Raw genomic sequence first — 19,374 nt, 5'->3', positions numbered from 1 at the left:
CACAATCCCTGTGTAGTAAATTGCTCAAGGGCTGCTCTGACAAATACAATCTAAAGCAACTCAAGTAGGAGTTTTCTTATATGACTTCTTATCTCATCTTTTTCAATCAAAGTTGATTACAGATGCACTACTTGCAAGTCCTGACCTCCAATTCCAACAAGGAGACAAAACACTAACCACATATGCAGGTGCAGCAAGTGATCAGGAAGGCCAATGGAATCTTGGCCTTTATTGCAAAGGGGATGAAGTATAAAAGCAGGGAAGTCTTGCTATTGCTATACAGGGTATTGGTGAGACCACACCTGGAATACTGCATGCAGTTTTGGTTTCCATATTTATGAAAAGATATACTTGCTTTGGAGGCAGTTCAGAGAAGGTTCACTAGGTTGATTCCGGGGATGACAGGGCTGACTTATGAGGAAAGGTTGAGTAGGTTGGGCCTCTACTCATTGGAATTCGGAAGAATGAAAGGTGATCTTATCGAAACATATAAGATTATGAGGGGGCTTGACAAGGTGGATGCAGAGAGGATGTTTCCACTGATGGGGGAGACTAGAATTAGAGGGCATGATCTTAAAATAAGGGGCTGCCCATTTAAAACTGAGATGAGGAAAAATTTCTTCTTTGAGGGTTGTAAATCTGTGGAATTCGCTGCCTCAGAGAGCTGTGGAAGCTGGGACATTGAATAAATTTAAGACAGAAATAGACAGTTTCTTAAATGATAAGGGAATAACGGGTTATGGGGAGTGGCGGTGAAGTGGAGCTGAGTTCGTGATCAGATCAGCCATAATCTTATTGAATGGCAGAGCAGGCTCGGAGGGGCTGTTATGGCCTACTCTTGCTCCTATGTTCTTATGTTCACATTGCAGTGGTGCTTCGCTGCAAGGTCACAAGTCAGCCAAAGGTCTGTTAAGGAACAGAGCAGCCAAGTTTGCTCTAGACCGAATATGTTTGGCATCCATGAAGTGAAGAAAAGCCAGGCTTCAAAAAATTCCACGTCTCACCTTGTGATTGAAAATCCAGGCGTCAGTGAGGGAGAATTTAAAGATAGAAGAAGAAGCATTTTTACAAATAATGCAGTTAGCTCATAGTGAGCAGAGAGTTGGAAAAAATACAGCAAAACTCATTTGGACTTTATGTGGTGGGCAAATAATGACCCTGTTCGATGACATAATCCCAGCAAACTTTCTCTTCTGCCTAATTTTTATAGCTCCAGAAAGGTGCAAGATACAGATTAATAGAATAGTAAAACTGAGGAAAATTATTTAACTCTATGACAAGTGATAATACTTAGCTATTCTCTTAATTAAATTATTTGAACTGATCAAGCTGTATCGGTATACATACATTCCGTCACCATGATCAGATAATGGTGGTATTAGCTACAGAAACAAAGGCACTGTATTTCTCATTACCAACAGATGCTTATGACAGAAATAAAACAAAACGTTACTCAATTGATGCACCAATCATGAGACCAGACAATACACATTACAATTCATGCCCTTCATTAATTATTGCCTAGATTAGGGGTTCTCAAACGGGGGTTGAGAAGATTTCAAGGGGTCCACAAGTCTAGAGATCGATTAGTTTTAACAAGTGGCTTTGGGTGGACCCGCCTCACTAATGCCACCTGCAGGTGGCGACCTGCGGGGAGGTCGGCAGCCGGCTCTGGGCTTCCCAGGCTTTTGGTGGCGGTTGAGGCGCGCGCTGCATGTGGACGCTCTGCGAACCAATCGAGAGTGGCTCATTCTTCTAAACTCCAGTGGATACAAGCCCAGTTGATCCAGTCTCTCCTCATATGTCAGTCCTGCCATCCCGGGAATCAATCTGGTGAACCTTCGCTGTACTACCTCAATAGCAAGAACGTCCTTCCTCAGATTAGGAGACCAAAACTGAACACAATATTCCAGGTGTGACCTCACCAAGGCTCTGTACAACTGCAGTAAGACCTTCCTGCTCCTATACTCAAATCCTCTAGCTATGAAGGCCAACATGCCATTTGCCTTCTTCACCGCCTGCTGTACCTGCATGCCAAACTTCAATGACTGATGTACCATGATACCCAGGTCCCGTTGCACCTCCCCTTTTCCTAATCTGTCATCATTCAGATAATATTCTGTCTTCCTGTTTTTGCCACCAAAGTGGATAACCTCACATTTATCCACATTATACTGCATCTGCCATGTATTTGCCCACTCACCTAACCTGTCCAAGTCACCCTGCAGCCTCTTAGCATCCTCCTCACAGCTCACATCGCCACCCAGCTTAGTGTCATCTGCAAACTTGGAGATATTACATTCAATTCCTTCATCTAAATCATTGATGTATATTGTAAATAGCTGGGGTCCCAGCTCTGAACCCTGCGGCACTCCACTGGTCACTGCCTGCCATTCTGAAAAGGACCCGTTTATTCCGACTCTCTGCTTCCTGTCTGCCAACTAGTTCTCTATCCACGTCAATACATTACCCCCAATACCATGTGCTTTCATTTTGCACACCAATCTCTTGTGTGGGACCTTGTCAAAAGCCTTTTGAAAGTCCAAATACACCACATCCACTGGTTCTACCTTGTCCACTCTACTAGTTAAATCCTCAAAAAATTCTAGAAGATCTGTCAAGCATGATTTCCCTTTCATAAATCCATGCTGACTTGGACCGATCCTGTCACTGCTTTCCAAATGCGCTGCTATTTCATCTTTAATAATTGATTCCAACATTTTCCCCACTGCCGATGTCAGGCTAACCGGTCTATAATTCCCTGTTTTCTCGTTCCCTCCTTTTTTAAAAAGTGGTGTTACATTAGCTACCCTCCAGTCCATAGGAACTGATCCAGAGTCAATAGAATGTTGGAAAATGATCACCAATGCATCCACTGTTTCTAGGGCCACTTCTTTAAGTACTCTAGGATGCAGCCTATCAGGCCCTGGGGATTTATCGGCTTTCAATCCCATCAATTTCCCCAACACAATTTCCTGACTAAGGATTTCCTTCAGTTCCTCCTTTTCGCTAGACCCTTGAATCCCTAGTATTTCCGGAAGGTTATTTATGTCTTCCCTAGTGAAGACAGAACCAAAGTATTTGTCCAATTGGTCTGCCATTTCTTTGTTCCCCATTATAAATTCACCTGATTCTGACTGCAAGGGACCTACGTTGGTCTTTACTAATCTTTTTCAAAGGACTTAGTTACAAGACTGGAAAAGTTTTGAAAGTTAGTGCCCGAGAAGGAACTCTCATGGGAGGGATATAAGGTAGTAAACTGATACAGAAGGTAAATCTGGAATATTACTTTAACAGTCACAGATAGCTCGCAAAAGACAAATTTAGGACAGAGTCAGCAACACTTTAAATGGAATTCCAGGTACAGAAGTGCAGTAAAAACCCAAGAATCAGTAGATGTGGAGGGAGGAGGGGGAAGATGAAGTTTTGTTCTGCACAGTTCAGCTAGGATGGGGTGAATGGTCTTCATTATCCCAATCTATCTTGTGATTTTGAGTATAATTTCCAACACAATTTTCCTCAATTTGCTCTTATCTGAACCTTTAGATGGCATAATGTGTAGCTGCAGATTGCTGCGCCTCAACTTTATTTTGCCAAGCTGCACTTCTTGTCAGCTAGTCACTGAATGGCACCATGTGCAGTCTGCCATGCCTTCCTAGTTTGAGAGGAGGCAGATTGATGGGCAGTGGCCTAAAGGGAATCGTAACCATCAGTATTGTTTATAAATTACATTATTATAAGAAATTATGATTACATTTTCTTTCAGTTCCTCTACACCATTGTAATACTTGCACCTCAGCACAACTGTAATAATGTAGCACAGTTTATATTTATATATATATATGCCCTTTCCAACTTAATTATTAGGATAATCCTACAATGGCAAGGACTAATTTAATAATTAATACTATTTTTAAATTGGAAGGTTTTTCTCAATGGAATTATTTAAAAAACAGAAGCTAAATCCTCTTCCCCGTGGCTTACCTTCTCCTTTTTGTACAGGCTCACAGAACTTTGGAAAATTTAGTACGGCCTGAAATAGAATAAACAAATGAGCACTTCAGTAAAAATTATATTAATTCAATTCATTGCCACTAAATGTTAAATCAACCCTCATTCTCCACTAGTATGCAAAATATAAAGAACTAGGACAATTTTAGTTTAAAATGAATCAGGCAATATTAACCCAGTCTCTCCAACTCACCGGTAAATTAGCAATGTCATGATTAAATGGTTCACATATTAACAGTACTAAAACTTTGTTTCAAGATTACAATTTAGCTCAAGATTACATTCACTCTCAAAACAGTCTAAATGCAGACTGGGAAGTTTTAAAGATAGCCACTACATATGACCAATTAAGCCCAATTGTGTATTTTGGTTATTTTATGAATACTGCACAAATTGTTCCACTGAGATTGCCTTGAAGTACCGATGAAAAGTCATCAACCTGAAACGTTAACTCTTGTTTCTCTCTCTCCACAGATGCTGCCTAACCTGCCGAGTGCTTTCCAGCATTTTCTGTTTCTATTCCAGGTTTCCAACATCCACAGTATTTTGCTTTTGTTTTAGAAGATAATGGAAAGTCAGCTCATCATTTTTGTGGCACTTCAGCAAAATTTATGTGGCATTATTACAGAAAATAAAAGCCTAAGTGAAAATAAATATATGACCTTGTGTGAAACATGATTCAAAGATCACTGGAATACAAAATACCTAATCTAAACACTAAGGTAACCTCTGGCAGCAGGCTACATTTACCTGCCTCAGTCATCCAGAAAAAATAAACTGTTCTGGCATAACTTTGATTTTGCATTTAGCAGCCTGCCAGGCCACTGTGCCAGTGATGGAGGTGGTAAACACTAAGACATAACCCATTAATATCAAATTCCTCTTCTGCTTTTAATGCCAGAATGCTTAATGTTTGCTGACACCATCTTTCAATTGCTGCCACGTTTTATTTCAATGACAAACAACTCTTAAGGTGTTGTAATCTTTGCATACATCTATGCTTTGATATAGTTATACCTTCTTATGCATACTTTCTATGGCCCCAAGTTTCCACATGATTTGCTCCTGATTTTCAGGAGCAACTGGTGGAGAACGGAATATCTTAGAAATCGCAATTCTCCACATTTAAGTTTTCTGCCGTTCTAGTCATGTAGAACAGTTTCACTTTTGAACAGAATTTTTTTTTCAAAAGGGGGCGTGTCCGGCCACTGACGCCTGATTTCAAAGTTTCCACAGTGAAAACGTACTCCAAACTAACTTAGAATGGAACAAGTGAAGATTTTTGTAGGCCTGAAAAAACCTTGTCGACACATTAAAAAATCAGGCGCAGGTTACAAATTAGGCGTCCGGAACGAGGTGGGGGGGGGGGAAGGGAAGTCATTACATTCTACAATAAATCCTTATTTATACTTCTACAAATATTATACAAATAAATCCAACCTGAATAAAAATTTATAAGCAAAGAAAAGATTAAATAAACCATGTTCCTACCTGTGTGAAAGTGCTTCAGGCAGGGAGAAGGCTGCAGGAAGCCTCACAAGTTGAGACAGCCGTTCCCGATGGCGGGGGGAGGGGGGGCAGCCGTTCCCGACGGCAGGGGGGGGGGGGGAGGAGGCAGTGAGGGCCCGACCGACGGCAGCGGGGGGGAGGCAGGGAGGAGGCAGCCGTTCCCAACGGCAGGGGGTGGGAGGGAGGAGGCAGTGAGGGCCCGACCGACGCAGCGGGGGGGAGGCAGGGAGGAGGAAGCCGTTCCTGACGTCCGGGGGGGGGGGGGGGAAAGGGGGAGGCAGCCGTTCCCGACGGCAGGGGGTGGGGGAGGAGGCAGTGAGAAGGCTGCAGGAAGCCTCAGAAGTTGAGGCAGCCATTCCCGACGGCAGGGGGGGGGGGGGGAAGCCCCCCTGCAGTCGGTCGGGCCCGTCGGGAAACTGCTGCCTCAACTTCTGAGGCTTCCTGCAGCCTTCTCACTGCTGCAAGAAGCCTCAATGCTGATCATGGAAGGGCAATGTGGTTTTATTAAAAAATGTTAAAAATTGAACAGCTACAAAGAACTACAAAAATGGCCGAGTGCCAATGTTTCCTTCACATTGCGCGTGCGCGAACGCTCCAACGCGCACGGTTGCCGGCATGAAAAAAACTCATTTAAATGGTACCCGCCCCCTCCTAGTTACAAAATCGGCGCGAGTGGTAGGCTCCACCCCCTGGGCGCCACGCCAAGCTGACATCGAGCTGCAAAGCGCTCGAGAATAGCGCGTTTTTTTTCAGGCGCCGTTTTCGGCGCGAAAAACGGGCGCCCAGCTCGGAGGGGCACCTGTTTTGCCGCGTGTGGAAACTTGAGGCCCATGTGCTATTAAAATATTCAAAGCTCAAATTTTTCAGCTGATAAAGTATGTGTCAGCTAATTGACTACAACTTTCAGTCTGTACAACAAAGACCGCAGTTTGACAATTAAACATTGCCCCCGGTACAGAAAGAGTTATGGTGAATATGGTATCATCCTATCTATATGAAAAATCTTATGTCCACACACATTTCCGATCTACAAAACATTACATTTTGCAGTTTTTATTACATTTTGTGCCAACTTTGTCTATAAATAAATTTCCTTTGTCCACATTTATAATGGAAACTTGTCACTCTGTAATTATACCCTCCTGCCACTGTTGGCAGTACAGCTCCCCACTCCAACACTGCTTGCTAAATTGACACAGATTTTCTATTTAACTATAAATAATGTCAAATCATATTATAAAAATAAGGGCAGAATGTATGACTTGAAAATGGTGGCAAATGATGATGCAAGAGTAATTGTCCCTTCCCTAAAATCCCTCTTCACCTGCAGACTACACTTGGGGTCCGAAATTCATCAACATGCCGCTCACTACCGCCCGCGTACCACCCAAAATTGCGATTTTGGTGAAAAAACACCGACATTCCGCTCGGGGGGGAATATTCATCATTGACATACCGGCGAGCGGTATGCACATCGTCCGCCATGCTGGACCGCCCGCATACCGCCCAAAAAGTACGATTTTCATCACATACCGCCAACATACCACCAGAGCTGCATACCATCCTGGTAAAGGTGGTTATATGCGGTTAAGTGGGCGGAGTGCTCGGAGCCGCCATTTTGGAAATCGGGAACTGTCAGCTAAAGCAGCACCTCTGCATTTCTGAGGTGAACAGTGACTTTACAGTGCAATTTAGAGTGGAAAAGGTATTTTTATTGGTACTGAGTAACTTATTAAGATAGAAAGCATTTTAGTTATATTTCTTTCATTGAAAAATATTGTGATGATTTCAAAAGAATGGGGCCTGTACTATCTCCGCCTGTATTGCTGACTACCTGTCTAATGGAGGAACCAGATGTGAGAAGGTTTATAAATGAATGCTTTGCTTGGATGTGGAGAGCTATGTTTTCGGACCCTGATGACTGTTACTACAAACGTTTGACACTGTACAAGAGTGCCTAAATTCAATTCAAATGCTTATGTCAAAATGTCAAAAATATACACCAATTTTCAAACTTTGTAAAACTTATAACTATCATCATCATAGACAGTCCCTCGGAATCGAGGAAGACTCGCTTCCCTTCCCAAAGTGAGTTCTTTGATGGCTGAACAGTGCAATACGAGAGCCACAGACCCTGTTACAGGTGGGACAGACATTCGTCGAGGGAAGGGGTGGGTGGGGCTGGTTTGCCGTGCGCTCCTTCCACTGCCTGCGCTTGACCTCTTCACGCTCTTTGCGTTGAGACTCGAAGAGCTCAACGCCCTCCCGGATGCACTTTCTCCACCATTAGCAACAACTTGAACAAAACTTTAACAACTTTAATAAACTTTTACAAATCAAACTTCAATTATTCAATGAACAAGTACAACAAAAGACTCTTTACTGTCCTCGACCACGACCTCGACCGCGTGCTACATCACCCTTGGGACTATTCTCCCCTTTCTTATCCGGCACTTCCCTTTTCCAGTGCTCGAGCTCAAACCTCCCTGTGCTAGTACCAAGCCGATGTGCAGCACCGCACCCAGAGTGCCGTTGCTGTCGTTGGGGGTCAGACATTGCAGGCGCAATAAATGGGGCCTCAGGAGAAGCTCGTGATGTGGAAGTCACGGCTTCAGGGCTGGAAGATGATGTCAGCTCCCCACCTCAGGTGCTGTCGACCTGACTACTATGGCACGGGGGGATTCCGCGCCATGTGCCGATCCCGTTGATTGCCGCATGACTTTGACGGCCTCTCGCTCCATCGCGGTGATCATACACGACATATCCTCCAACTGCCACTCTGATAGAGCCGCGATGTTTGTGGCTATCGTAGCCATGGCCTTGAGCAGCTGTCGACCTATGTCGACGCTGGCTTGTGACAGACGCACCATGTCCTGGTACACGCCTAGTACTTCAACCGACCTTTTATGCACCAACGTCCATCGCTGCGACAAAGGCGCTGCAACACTGGGGATGCATTGCTGCGCACTGCTTGGTCCCGCAGAATCAGAGGAGCCATGGGGGAATCCCCTGAAAACAGACTCGGTGGTGGAGGATGTTCCAGCTGGCCCACATGGAGCTGGTGTATCCTCCTCCGTCTCTACCCCCACCTCCACCTCTCCAGGATCAGTGGCTCTTCCTCTTCATCATCTCTGCCAGTGGTGAAGTCGGGAGAGGGCTGGGTGACACCAGAGATGGAGGCAGTGGGTCTGTCGTCTGGTCTCTCTGTGTCGGTGTGGTCTGAATCGTCCGAGTCTAAAAGTACAAAACAACACTGTAAAATGCTTGGCACCAGGGGAGGGGTCAGGGTTACATGAGTATATAGTACAGTGACTTATCGCAGTCTTACTTAAATGTCCACCACTGCTGCAGTACTGCATTACATATCGCAGACAGACAATACATATATACATTGCGTTACCTGCCCCCAACACATCACATGAGGCCAAAATTACAGTGCTATAAACTTACATTACATCAGGACAACATTACAGTTACATGACATGACAGGACAGGACTGCAACACAGGCTGGATTGTATTTAACTTACCCTCCTGTATGAGTGGATCAGCTCCAATACCGGTGGTGGCACGGTTGCTAACCCCAACCAGGAATAGGCCACGGATCTCGATTTCAGTCAGAGGCTCTTGGGTTGCGGGTTGTCGTTTCGCACCCCCCACGCCGGCCCCCCCGGCCCCCACCACACGTCGCTAATCGGCTGCTACTGCAGATGTCTTCTTCTGCAGAAAGTAAAGTAAACGAAAGTAAAAATCTTCAATCCATTTAACATCGCAGACACACACATTAAAAAACACTGTGTTGATCCTAGAAGAACATAATAGGAACAGGAGTCGGCCATACGGTCCCTCGAGCCTGCTCCGCCATTCAATAAAATCATGGCTGAGCTCCACTTCCCCGTCCGCTCCCCATAACTCCTTATCCCCTTATCGTTTATCGTCTATTTCTGTCTTAAATTTTATCAATGTCCCAGCTTCCACAGCTCTCTGACGCAGCGAATTCCACAGATTTACAACCTTCAGAAAAAAAAATTCTCTTCATCTGTTTTAAATGGGCGGCCCCTTATTCGAAGATCATGCCCTCTCGTCTAGTCTCCCCATCAGTGGAAACATCCTCTCTGCATCCACCTTGTAAAGCCCCCTCATAATCTTACACGTTTCGATAAGATTGCCTCGTATTCTTCTGAATTCCAATGAGTAGAGGCCGAACCCACTCAACCTTTCCTCATAAGTCAGCCCCCTCATCCCAGGAATCAATCTAGTGAACCTTCTCTGAACTGCCTCCAAAGCAAGTATATCCTTTCATAAATATGGAAACCAAAACTGCACGCAGTATTCCAGGTGTGGCCTCACCAATACCTTATATAACCGTAGCAAGACTTCCCTGCTTTTATACTCCATCCCCTTTGCAATAAAGGCCAAGATACCATTGGCCTTCCTGATCACTTGCTGTACCTGCATACTATCCTTTTGTGTTTCATGCACAAGTACCCCCAGGTCCCAATGTACTGCGGCACTTTGCAATCTTTCTCCATTTAAATAATAACTTGCTCTTTGATTTTTTCTGCCACTTTCCGACATTATACGCCATCTGCCAAATTTTTGTCCACTCACTTAGCCTGTCTGTGTCCTTTTGCAGATTTTTTGTGTCCTCCTCACACATTGCTTTTCCTCCCATCTTTGTATCGTCAGCAAACTTGGCTACGTTACACTAGGTCCCTTCATCCAGGTCGTTAATATAGATTGTAAATAGTTGGGGTCCCAGCACTGATCCCTGCGGCACCCCACTAGTTACTAGTTGCCAACCAGAGAATGAACCATTTATCCCGACTCTCTGTTAGTTAGCCAATCCTCTACCCATGCTAATATATTACCCCCAACACCGTGAACTTTTGTGTAGTTACCTTTTATGTGGCATCTTGTCAAATGCCTCCTGGAAGTCCAAATACACCACATCCACTGGTTCTCCTTTATCCACTCTGTTCGTTACATCCTCAAAGAACTCCAGCAAATTTGTTAAACATGACTTCTCCTTCATAAATCCATGCTGACTCTGCCTGACCGAATTTTGCTTTTCCAAATGTCCTGCTACTGCTTCTTTAATAATGGACTCCAACATTTTCCCAACCACAGATGTTAGGCTAACTGGTCTATAGTTTACTGCTTTTTGTCTGCCTCCTTTTTTTAAATAGGGGCGTTACATTTGCAGTTTTCCAATCTGCTGGGACCTCCCCAGAATCTAGGGAATTTTGGTAAATTACAACCAATGCATCCACAATCCCAGCCGCTATTTCTCTTAAGACCCTAGGATGCAAGCTATCAGGTCCAGGGGATTTATCTGCCTTTAGTCCCATTATCTTACTGAGTACCACCTCCTCAGTGATTGTGATTGTAATATTCTCGAGAAGGGCAGGTAACTCCGTCTCGTTGAAGGTGGGTGTCCTCAACCTCCCGTCCTTTTCGATGTTCCTGCGCTTTGATTTTTTTTTAACATTTCCATTATATTTAAGTTCCTCCCCCCCTATAGCCCCTTGAACCTATATCCTCTTGCCATTGTGCCTGAAAGCACAAATACATTGCCATAACCTTAAGATAAATATCATCCGTGTGACACTGAACCTACATTTACATGGTACATGGCACATGGGGGGTGCATAAGTAAAATCATTATTTACTCTCGTTACCCTCACCAGGTCGTTCCACCCCTTACGGCACCTTTCCCCGGTGTGTACCATGGTACTTGTGGAGGACACAGCCTCCCCGATCTCGTCCCATATCCTGTTGTACTCCTTTGGGAGGGGCTTTCCATGACCACCCTTCATTAGCTCGGAGTACCTCTCTGTAATATTCTCGAGAAGGGCAGGTAACTCGTTGAAGGTGGGTGCCCTCAACCTCCCATCCTTTTCGATGTTCCTGCGCTTTGATTTTTTTTTAACATTTCCATTATATTTATGTTCTGATTTTTGCTTTGCAAAATATGTCTTCTTATTCTTCAAACTGTAGAATTATTAGTGGTTATGAATATTTTTTAACTCTGCAATGTGTTTTAAAGTAACTGCCGGTCAACTAGCTTGCTGCTCCTTTTCACTCTCTCTCCCTCCTCTTCAACTCTCTGTGCATGTGCAGGTGACCCCTGACATCACGAGTAAAACGCTTCTGTGAAAAAAATGGGGGGGAAAAAAATTGCACAGGCGCAGTTCAGTGCCGCACGATCCATCGATGAGAAAGTCGATCTGGATTGACTACTAGGTTACACACCATCCGCTGCAGACCACTGGCATACGCGGACATAAAGGCGAAAAAAAAATCGACCAAGTTTGTCCTCATTGGTCTCGCGGTATACCAGTGGTTTGAAACGACGCACCGCCGACTTTTGCATTGACCAATTGTGCAACGCCACAACAGATCAACTAGTATATTATTAAAAATTCTTGCTGCTGGTGTGCACTTCCTGTCCACAAATCCTTCATCAATCACAATTTTTTGGTAATACAGTACTTACCGTATATACTCGCGTATCCTACGATCTCACGTATCATGCGACCCCTAAATTTTCGTCCCCAAAACATGATTTTATCATATAACTTGTGTATCATGCGAGTGACTTTTTTGAGATACCAGATGACACTAGGCTAGGCTTTCAAACAAGTTTAACAAGTACCCAACACGTAACAAGTACCCTAACACATAACAACGATCGAATACAGACCTTAATACAGAGTTGGTGAGAGGGGAGCGACCTGTCAAAAGCCCAGCGGGAGATCGAGAGCCAGCGGCAGTTGGTGAGAGGGGAGCGACCTGTCAAAAGCCCAGCGGGAGATCGAGAGCCAGCGGCAGTTGGTGAGAGGGGAGCGACCTGTCAAAAGCCCAGCGGGAGATCGAGAGCCAGCGGCAGTTGGTGAGAGGGGAGCGACCTGTCAAAAGCATACTGGTGCAGCTACAGCGGGAGAGAAAGCAAAATAGAAGTAGAAAGTAATCAAAAAGTGACGTCACAGCCAATGGGGTAAGTGATTGGCTGGTGATTGGTGAGTAGCTTTTCTTTTATTTTTTATATCAGTAAGTGAACTATAACATTGTTATTACCAATTTAAGGGTATCTAAGGTTAAGACATGGCAGGAGAGCTCGGTCATGTGATATGCTCCTCCTGTACCATGTGGGAACTCGGGGACACTTCCGGTGTCCCTGACGACTACGTGTGTGGGAAGTGTATCCGCCTCGAGCTCTTGACGGTCCGCGTTGCGGAATTGGAGCTGAAGGTGGATTCACTCTGGAGCATCCACGATGCTGAGAATGACGTGAGTATCACGTGTAGTGAGTTGGTCTTACCGCAGGAAAAGGGTCCACAGCCAGATAGGGAATGGAAGACCAACAGGAAGAGCAGTGCAAGAAAGATAGTGCAGGAGTCCCCTGTGGTCATCCCCCTGCAAAACAGATACACTGCTTTGAGTACTGTTGGGGAGGATGACTCATCAGGGGAGGGCAGCAGCAGCCAAGTTCATGGCACCGTAGGTGGCTCTGCTGCAAAGGAGGGCAGGAAAAAGAGTGGGAGCGCGATAGTGATAGGGGATTCGATGGTGAGGGGAATAGATAGGCGTTTCTGCGGACGCAACCGAGACTCCAGGATGGTATGTTGCCTCCCTGGTGCAAGGGTCAAGGATGTCTCGGAGCGGGTGCAGGACATTCTGAAATGGGAGGGAGAACAGCCAGTTGTCGTGGTGCACATTGGTACCAACGACATAGGTAAAAAAAGGGATGAGGTCCTACGAAAAGAATTTAAGGAGCTAGGAGCTAAATTAAAAAGTAGGACCTCAAAAGTAGTAATCTCGGGATTGCTACCAGTGCCACGTGCTAGTCAGAGTAGGAATCGCAGGATAGCGCAGATGAATACATGGCTTGAGCAGTGGTGCAGCAGGGAGGGATTCAAATTCTTGGGGCATTGGAACCGGTTCTGGGGGAGGTGGGACCAGTACAAACCGGACGGTCTGCACCTGGGCAGGTCCGGAACCAATGTCCTAGGGGGAGTGTTTGCTAGTGCTGTTGGGGAGGAGTTAAACTAATATTGCAGGGGGATGGGAACCTATACAGGGAGACAGAGGGAGACAAAAAGGAGGCAAAAGCAAAAGACAGAAAGGAGATGAGGAAAAGTGGAGGGCAGAGAAACCCAAGGCAAAGAACAAAAAGGGCCACTGTACAGCAAAATTCTAAAAGGACAAAGGGTGTTAAAAAAACAAGCCTGAAGGCTTTGTGTCTTAATGCAAGGAGTATCCGCAATAAGGTGGATGAATTAATTGTGCAAATAGATGTTAACAAATATGATGTGATTGGGATTACGGAGACGTGGCTCCAGGATGATCAGGGCTGGGAACTCAACATCCAGGGGTATTCAACATTCAGGAAGGATAGAATAAAAGGAAAAGGAGGTGGGGTAGCATTGCTGGTTAAAGAGGAGATTAATGCAATAGTTAGGAAAGACATTAGCTTGGATGATGTGGAATCTATATGGGTGGAGCTGCAGAACACTAAAGGGCAAAAATCGTTAGTGGGAGTTGTGTACAGACCTCCAAACAGTAGTAGTGATGTTGGGGAGGGCATCAAACAGGAAATTAGGAGTGCATGCAATAAAGGTGCAGCAGTTATAATGGGTGACTTTAATATGCACATAGATTGGGCTAGCCAAACTGGAAGCAATACGGTGGAGGAGGATTTCCTGGAATGCATAAGGGATGGTTTTCTAGACCAATATGTCGAGGATAAAACTAGGGGGGAGGCCATCTTAGACTGGGTGTTGTGTAATGAGAGAGGATTAATTAGCAATCTCATTGTGCGAGGCCCCTTGGGGAAGAGTGACCATAATATGGTGGAATTCTGCATTAGGATGGAGAATGAAACAGTTAATTCAGAGACCATGGTCCAGAACTTAAAGAAGGGTAACTTTGAAGGTATGAGGCATGAATTGGCTAAGATAGATTGGCTAATGATACTTAAGGGGTTGACTGTGGATGGGCAATGGCAGACATTTAGAGAACGCATGGATGAATTACAACAATTGTACATTCCTGTCTGGCGTAAAAATAAAAAAGGGAAGGTGGCTCAACCGTGGCTATCAAGGGAAATCAGGGATAGTATTAAAGCCAAGGAAGTGGCATACAAATTGGCCAGAAATAGCAGCGAACCTGGGGACTGGGAGAAATTTAGAACTCAGCAGAGGAGGACAAAGGGTTTGATTAGGGTAGGGAAAATGGAGTACGAGAAGAAGCTTGCAGGGAACATTAAGGCGGATTGCAAAAGTTTCTATAGGTATGTAAAGAGAAAGAGGTTAGTAAAGACAAACGTAGGTCCCCTGCAGTCAGAATCAGGGGAAGTCATAACGGGGAACAAAGAAATGGCAGACCAATTGAACAAGTACTTTGGTTCAGTATTCACTAAGGAGGACACAAACAACCTTCCGGATATAAAAGTGGTCAGAGGGTCTATTAAGGAGGAGGAACTGAGGGAAATCTTTATTAGTCGGGAAATTGTGTTGGGGAAATTGATGGGATTGAAGGCCGATAAATCCCCAGGGCCTGATGGACTGCATCCCAGAGTACTTAAGGAGGTGGCCTTGGAAATAGCGGATGCATTGACAGTCATTTTCCAACATTCCATTGACTCTGGATCAGTTCCTATCGAGTGGAGGGTAGCCAATGTAACCCCACTTTTTAAAAAAGGAGGGAGAGAGAAAGCAGGGAATTATAGACCGGTCAGCCTGACCTCAGTAGTGGGTAAAATGATGGAATCAATTATTAAGGATGTCATAGCAGCGCATTTGGAAAATGGTGACATGATAGGTCCAAGTCAGCATGGATTTGTAAAAGGGAGATCATGCTTGACAAATCTTCTGGAATTTTTTGAGGATGTTTCCAATAAAGTGGACAAAGGAGTACCAGTTGATGTGGTATATTTGGACTTTCAGAAGGCTTTCGACAAGGTCCCACACAGGAGATTAATGTGCAAAGTTAAAGCACATGGGATTGGGGGTAGTGTGCTGACGTGGATTGAGAACTGGTTGGCAGACAGGAAGCAAAGAGTAGGAGTAAATGGGTACTTTTCGGAATGGCAGGCAGTGACTAGTGGGGTACCGCAGGGTTCTGTGCTGGGGCCCCAGCTGTTTACATTATACATAAATGATTTAGACGAAGGGATTAAATGTAGTATCTCCAAATTTGCGGATGACACTAAGTTGGGTGGCAGTGTGAGCTGCGAGGAGGATGCTATGAGGCTACAGAGTGACTTGGATAGGTTAGGTGAGTGGGCAAATGCGTGGCAGATGAAGTATAATGTGGATAAATGTGAGGTTATCCACTTTGGTGGTAAAAACAGAGAGACAGACTATTATCTGAATGGTGACAGATTAGGAAAAGGGAAGGTGCAACGAGACCTGGGTGTCATGGTACATCAGTCATTGAAGGTTGGCATGCAGGTACAGCAGGCGGTTAAGAAAGCAAATGGCATGTTGGCCTTCATAGCGAGGGGATTTGAGTACAGGGGCAGGGAGGTGTTGCTACAGTTGTACAGGGCCTTGGTGAGGCCACACCTGGAGTATTGTGTACAGTTTTGGTCTCCTAACTTGAGGAAGGACATACTTGCTGTTGAGGGAGTGCAGCGAAGATTCACCAGACTGATTCCCGGGATGGTGGGACTGACCTATCAAGAAAGACTGAATCAACTGGGCTTGTATTCACTGGAGTTCAGAAGAGTGAGAGGGGACCTCATAGAAACGTTTAAAATTCTGACGGGTTTGGACAGGTTGGATGCAGGAAGAATGTTCCCAATGTTGGGGAAGTCCAGAACCAGGGGTCACAGTCTAAGGATAAGGGGTAAGCCATTTAGGACCGAGATAAGGAGAAACTTCTTCACCCAGAGAGTGGTGAACCTGTGGAATTCTCTACCACAGGAAGTAGTTGAGGCCAATTCACTAAATATATTCAAAAGGGAGTTAGATGAAGTCCTTACTACTCGGGGGATCAAGGGGTATGGCGTGAAAGCAGGAAGTGGGTACTGAAGTTTCATGTTCAGCCATGAACTCGTTGAATGGCGGTGCAGGCTAGAAGGGCTGAATGGCCTGCTCCTGCACCTATTTTCTATGTTTCTATGTTTCTATGTTAACAACCGAATCATGAAACGACTCTTCCGCCGTAAATAACCGAATGAGAAACAGCTGTTTTGCATTCTACCCTTAGCCACTATGGAGAAAAGATCTGCGAAGAAATATACTGCCAAATTTAAGCTGCAAGTTGTTGCCGAAGCGGAACAAAGCAACAACGTTAAAGCTGCAAAGCTGTTTGGTGTCGGAGAAAGCTGTGTCCGAAACTGGAGAAAACAAAAAGAAAAATTGAAGGAAACTCCTTCCTATAAATGCGCAAATCGCGGGTCGAAATGTCATTGGCCGCATTTAGAAGATAAAGTATCAAAGTGGGTGTCCGAAAATCGAGAAAATGGTTATATTATAACACGATCTAAAATAAGACTTTATGCTTTACGAGAAGCAAGAAAAATGGGCATTCGTGTGTTTACTGCAAGTCCTGGATGGTGTACGCGGTTCATGAAAAGACATCACTTTGTGTTAAGAAGAAAAACAAAAATTGCACAGAAACTCCCAAAAGAATTAGAAGAAAAAGCGTAAACATTACGTGTGTATCAGCAAGTAAAACAGCAGTTTTATCAAAATCATCTTTATTTGATATACATATGTACTATTTGACTTACCGTAAATGGATACGGTCTGCTTAACAGCCTAACAGCCTAATCTTGGCCAGCACTTCACACCCGCAAATTTTGTATCTCGCGTATCATGCTACCCCCCAAATTTAGGTTACAATTTAGGTCTTCAAAAGTCGCATGATACGCGAGTATATACGGTATATGTCTCCATTTACAATGTAAAATTATATAAACACTTTCTGTTGAATTCTAATGTCAACACATACCTGTAACGATTACTCAACATTGGTGAATCTGTACAGCTTCATCATCTCGCACAACTGCAGAACCTCTACTCTGTAGCCCATATTTACTTTGCACTTCTACTTGGAGAAAGAAAATATTTGTTCCCTGCAGACCCAAAATTAAGTTTACTTTTCCTTCCTGCCACTCCTTGACCTGTTGCCACATAGCCATTCCAGGCCATTCAACCATCCTGTCCCCAGTTTTTTCTTTCAATTTTATACCAGTAGCACCCAGCTGCTCTACCCTGGTCTCCCCATTCTTTGGCCTTGTGTCCCGCTCACTGATTCACTTTTTTTTCTTCTTTCCCAGCCACACTCTTCCACCTTAGGAAAAAAAAAGTTCCCCTTGGCCTCTTCCTGGCCCCATACTTGAACTTCAAGTGCCTCGTTCCCTACCTGTGACTGGAACTTTTTTTTTTTTTTTAAATCGCTGGACCCACTCCCACAATAATGTCCGTGCCTCTGGCTTTATCCCTCTCCCAATCTGCTGCTCCATCCCTGATCTGAGCCCCCGCCTTGGCAGTCTTCTTACGAGTACAATGCACCGGCAAGCTTCAAACTGCATGTCCAACCAGGACCACTCTACTGTTCAGGCAGTGAATTAGAGTTATCTGTAGCAAAGTGGGAAGAATTCAGCTTCCAATGACTGGTCAACCACTCCAGGATTCCATGAATGAGCCAAACTTGCTGGTCACTCACCAAATGTTCACTAGAGTACTCCTATTTCACAGGCTGCCCAATCTCAGCACCACTGGAGGATGGAAAACCCAGGGAAAGTTCTCCCACAGCCACCATCTAGGTGACCACTTCAGAGCAACACTGGCAGACATCTGATTCTCTTAGAGATGCGATTGATACACAGCCCAGGGAAACAAAATACATATTCTCCTCCACACAAAACAGTTTTGTAAGGGGATAAAAAATGGTCACTAAAGTGAATTGATCTGACACATGGTCCAGATTGTAGGGCTCATCAGTATTTGGAGGTTCTGAGGAATCGGGAGTTCCTCTGTCTTTTACAGTAGGGATTATAATTGTATGTAAAACTCGCTTATGTATGTAAAGCACACTTATACACTTGTTTGAATGGGTTTTAAGAAGGGGAAGCAGCAAAACTTGCTATGTTGCAAAGCTTGATGGTTAATGAACCATCTGGTGTATTAACCTTAGTACAGACTCATGGAAACTTACATATTCAGTACAGAACAAGGACAGTAAAATGTTTGGGAACATATATTATAGTAGCATGGGAATAGGAAGGAATTGACTGGTAGTTTTGACTAGAGTTCTTGGGAGAGGGATAAGGAGGCACCACCCTGGAAAACAAAGTTAATCAACATGTCATGAGGAACTGAAGAAAAGTTGACACCACTGAATAACACATTCCAATAGACTATAGGAGATGGACAGGTTTGGAAACCACTCAGTAGCCAGTCTGATAAGGGTCAACCAATCAATGTCGGAGGGTCGCATACTTCGAAAAATCGTATAGCTGTAATTGTAAGATCTTTGTTCTAAGAAGTGTTCATCAGAACCCTTCCCTAGCATGCGTGAATAAACTGGTTAAACCAAGGCTTCGTCTGAGTGATTCCGTGGTCGCTATACGGGCGGGCGGGTGTCGATTCCTTATATCAAGGAGTCCACCTTGAGGAAGAGAAGTCTTCTTTTTACCCCAACAGTTTTTAAAAACTTACCAGATGTCGCAGCTCTTTTAAATCTCGGCAGATGGTATAGAACACTCCAAGCAGCAGGTTAATGTAAGAGGCGTAAAATTCTGCAGAGAACTCTGGAGGATGATCATGTGAAAGAATTTTCTGGAGTTCAGCTGAAGTAAAAAATAAGTCTATTCAGTAATGGTAATTTTCATCTTACAT

At 44.5% G+C, this 19,374-nt stretch overlaps 1 protein-coding gene across 4 annotated transcripts in view; it reads right to left on the bottom strand.

The window, feature by feature from the left end:
* Positions 1-19,374, bottom strand: part of orc5 (origin recognition complex, subunit 5) — a 126,088-nt gene that overhangs the window by 76,319 nt on the left and 30,395 nt on the right. For all 4 annotated transcript variants that reach the window (XM_070896614.1, XM_070896615.1, XM_070896618.1 and 1 more), the window contains 2 exons: positions 19,195-19,325; positions 3,985-4,033 (listed from right to left, as the gene is read on the bottom strand). In XM_070896614.1, the coding sequence (XP_070752715.1) occupies positions 3,985-4,033; positions 19,195-19,325 (180 nt within the window). The remainder of the gene's footprint in view (positions 1-3,984; positions 4,034-19,194; positions 19,326-19,374) is intronic.

Source organism: Pristiophorus japonicus, chromosome 13 (assembly GCF_044704955.1).
Source record: "Pristiophorus japonicus isolate sPriJap1 chromosome 13, sPriJap1.hap1, whole genome shotgun sequence".
Lineage (NCBI taxonomy): Eukaryota > Metazoa > Chordata > Chondrichthyes > Pristiophoridae > Pristiophorus > Pristiophorus japonicus.
Note: the sequence above shows the minus strand (reverse complement) of the source record. Positions and strands in the feature narration are given on the sequence as shown.